Genomic DNA, 2,592 nt, shown 5'->3' on the forward strand with positions numbered 1-2,592 from the left:
ATATAAATCAAGGAATAAACCTTAAGAAAGTGTGGTGTGAATAACCCTCGGCCACAACACCATCTTTTACCAATTATCATTTTAAAACTGAACGAGAAGCAGCTACAAAGCAGAGTTTAGAGTCTGATCTCTTTTTAAATTTGATGAAACAATTATCCCCTCTTAAATTTATATTCACCTGTCTTGTCTTCTTTACAGTACAAGCCCTTGCGTTCCCCTTCGCCTCGCTCTCGGACCCCCATCCTGCTCTTGTTAGTCATGTCGTCCATCTGTTTCAAACTAACTGACGTGTAGAGACAACCGCAGGCCCAACCTCGATCCGTTCTCACACACACCCCACCTCTTTTTCTAAAACTATCAAACTCCTCTACTCAGCATCAGCAGCTGTTACCATGGTAACACTCAGCAAAACTTTGAAACCTACTAGATGCACAAAACACTGATTTTCTGATCCTGATTTTGCTGCTAAAATACAGTTTGGTAAAGCAAAAAAGGAAACAAAAGTTTGTAATCAGCATTTTGATAATCCACCTAAAGAAGTTATAGTTTAGATAATATAGACAGTAAACTAAGCTAACTGCTTATTTTACAACGGGCTATGAAATTATAATACATTTTTAGCAAGTCTTTAATTTATTTATTTATTTATTTATTTATTTATTTGTTTGTTTATTTATCTGTTTGTTTCATTTATTTATTTATTTATTTATTTATTTATTATATATTGTACTTTTATTTTGTGACACTTATTTTGTAAAGCTATTTTACATATTTCAGGGACTTTTATTTTGAACTCCCCTTTTAATTTCATGCTGTTTTTAGTATTTCATGTCGTCTTGTTTCATGGTCCAATATGCAAATGAGGGGGTGGAGTTTTCTCTGTGGGTTGGTATTCAGGAAATGATGTTTGACCACCGGAGGGGGGATCCTCGCCTGCCTGGTTTTTCTTCATAATGAAAAGTTAACTTTTTATAAATAAAACACTGACATGTGTCCATAAATGAGTTGAATGACTGTTGAATGAAACGGCTCTCCATAACATGCAATCCCCACCAAACTTGTCAATCATTTGGGAGGTAGCCAATCAGGAGCCAGAGGGGTAGCTCCGCCCCTGCTCTGGATGGATGGATGGATGGATGGATGGATGGATGGATGGATGGATGGATGGATGGATGGATGGATGGATGGATGGATGGATGGATGAAACATGAGGTTTCAAACTCACAGCCACAGATTAATAGAGGGAGGAGAAATCGACAGTCAACAGAATAACTGTGAACAGGTAAAAACAGAGCCGATACAGAAACATGTGGAGGAGAGCACCACCTGGTGGACAACATCTGTTACATCAAAACAGGCAGGAAAAACTGAATTAAAAAATAAACAATAAAAATAACAATTGTTTTCTAAATAAATCAGATCCAGTGTCTTCCAAGCACTAAATGGACCACTCTTATACAGAACAATTTTAGATTGGTGTGAAACAAACTTTGTATTGTTTCTCATTCACCCATTTACACACACATGCTGCACTTTCTTTTATATGTTACACTTTATTTATACAGCTCTTTTATATTCTCTCACACTCATAAGAATGCTGCAGAGGCAGGGGATTATACCACTGAACATCCAGTTAAAAAAGGGGACCTCCCTACACTCTTGGAATGCTGACTCAGCAATTAAACTATTGCTGTTAATGTGGTTTGTTTGCAATAATTAAAACAGACTTTGTCCTGTGTTAGCCAATCAAATGTTCAGCCTGTTTGGGAAAGTGGGGCTAGGGCGTTTGGTCTCTGTTACTTTTATATATTTGAAAATATTTAACTTTATTTAAGGGGCGGCTGTGACTGAGCGGTTAGGGGAGTTGTATTCAGTCATAAGCTGAAGTGTCTCTGGGCAAGAAGCTGAACCCCCACTGCTCTGATGTGTGTCCCATCAGTGCTTAAACGTGATCTAAAATACTGACTAACCTCCACAGACTGATTTCTGCAGGTTAGCTTCGTATAGAGTCAGACTGTGTTGAAGGTTAAGTTATTGTTGTGTAAATCACCTGGTTGGATAGAAAGGTGCTTTATAAATAAGGTCCATTTTTTTCATACATAAACATTAAGATTTTATCAATTCAATCAAAACGTTGTTCTCTTTTGAAATCTGCTTCGACACACTTGTTCTGTTGTTGTCTTTAGCTACTTTTAATTTGTAGCTGCAGTTCTGTTGCTTTCAGTTTTTGCTACTTTTGGCTTTTAGCTCTTGTTCTGCTACTTTTAGCAAGTCAGTCAGTCTTTCAGTAATTGAAGTAGTCATTTGCTAGATTTTATTTTGACATTTTAGCTACCATTTGGCTACTTTTACTCTTTAGATACCCTATAGGTACTTTAAGCTAATTTGTTGCCATTTTAGCTGGCAGTTTGTTTCTTGTATTTTGCCATATTTAGTTTTTAGCTACTGTGGTGGAAATGTGAATATCTTCTCAATAGGCCTGTCGCGATAGTCAATAAATCAATTAATYGCAMGATAACTTTTTTTGAGGTCGGTAAAAAAAAGACGCCGATAAGTTTCATTTTCCTGCTTGTTTGTTTACTTCGTCTCTCT

At 36.7% G+C, this 2,592-nt stretch overlaps 1 protein-coding gene across 1 annotated transcript in view; it reads right to left on the minus strand.

Annotated features, from left to right (window-relative positions):
* trak1b (trafficking protein, kinesin binding 1b) overlaps window positions 1-322 on the minus strand; it is a 20,778-nt gene extending 20,456 nt beyond the window's left edge. Inside the window, exon 1 of the mRNA XM_014021124.1 lies at window positions 179-322. Coding sequence (XP_013876578.1) covers window positions 179-269 — 91 coding nt within the window. The 5' untranslated portion in view covers window positions 270-322. The remainder of the gene's footprint in view (window positions 1-178) is intronic.
* Between the last annotated feature and the right edge of the window lie 2,270 nt (window positions 323-2,592).

The sequence above is a fragment of the Austrofundulus limnaeus genome, unplaced genomic scaffold (genome assembly GCF_001266775.1).
Source record: "Austrofundulus limnaeus strain Quisiro unplaced genomic scaffold, Austrofundulus_limnaeus-1.0 Scaffold278, whole genome shotgun sequence".
In the NCBI taxonomy this organism is placed as follows: domain Eukaryota; kingdom Metazoa; phylum Chordata; class Actinopteri; order Cyprinodontiformes; family Rivulidae; genus Austrofundulus; species Austrofundulus limnaeus.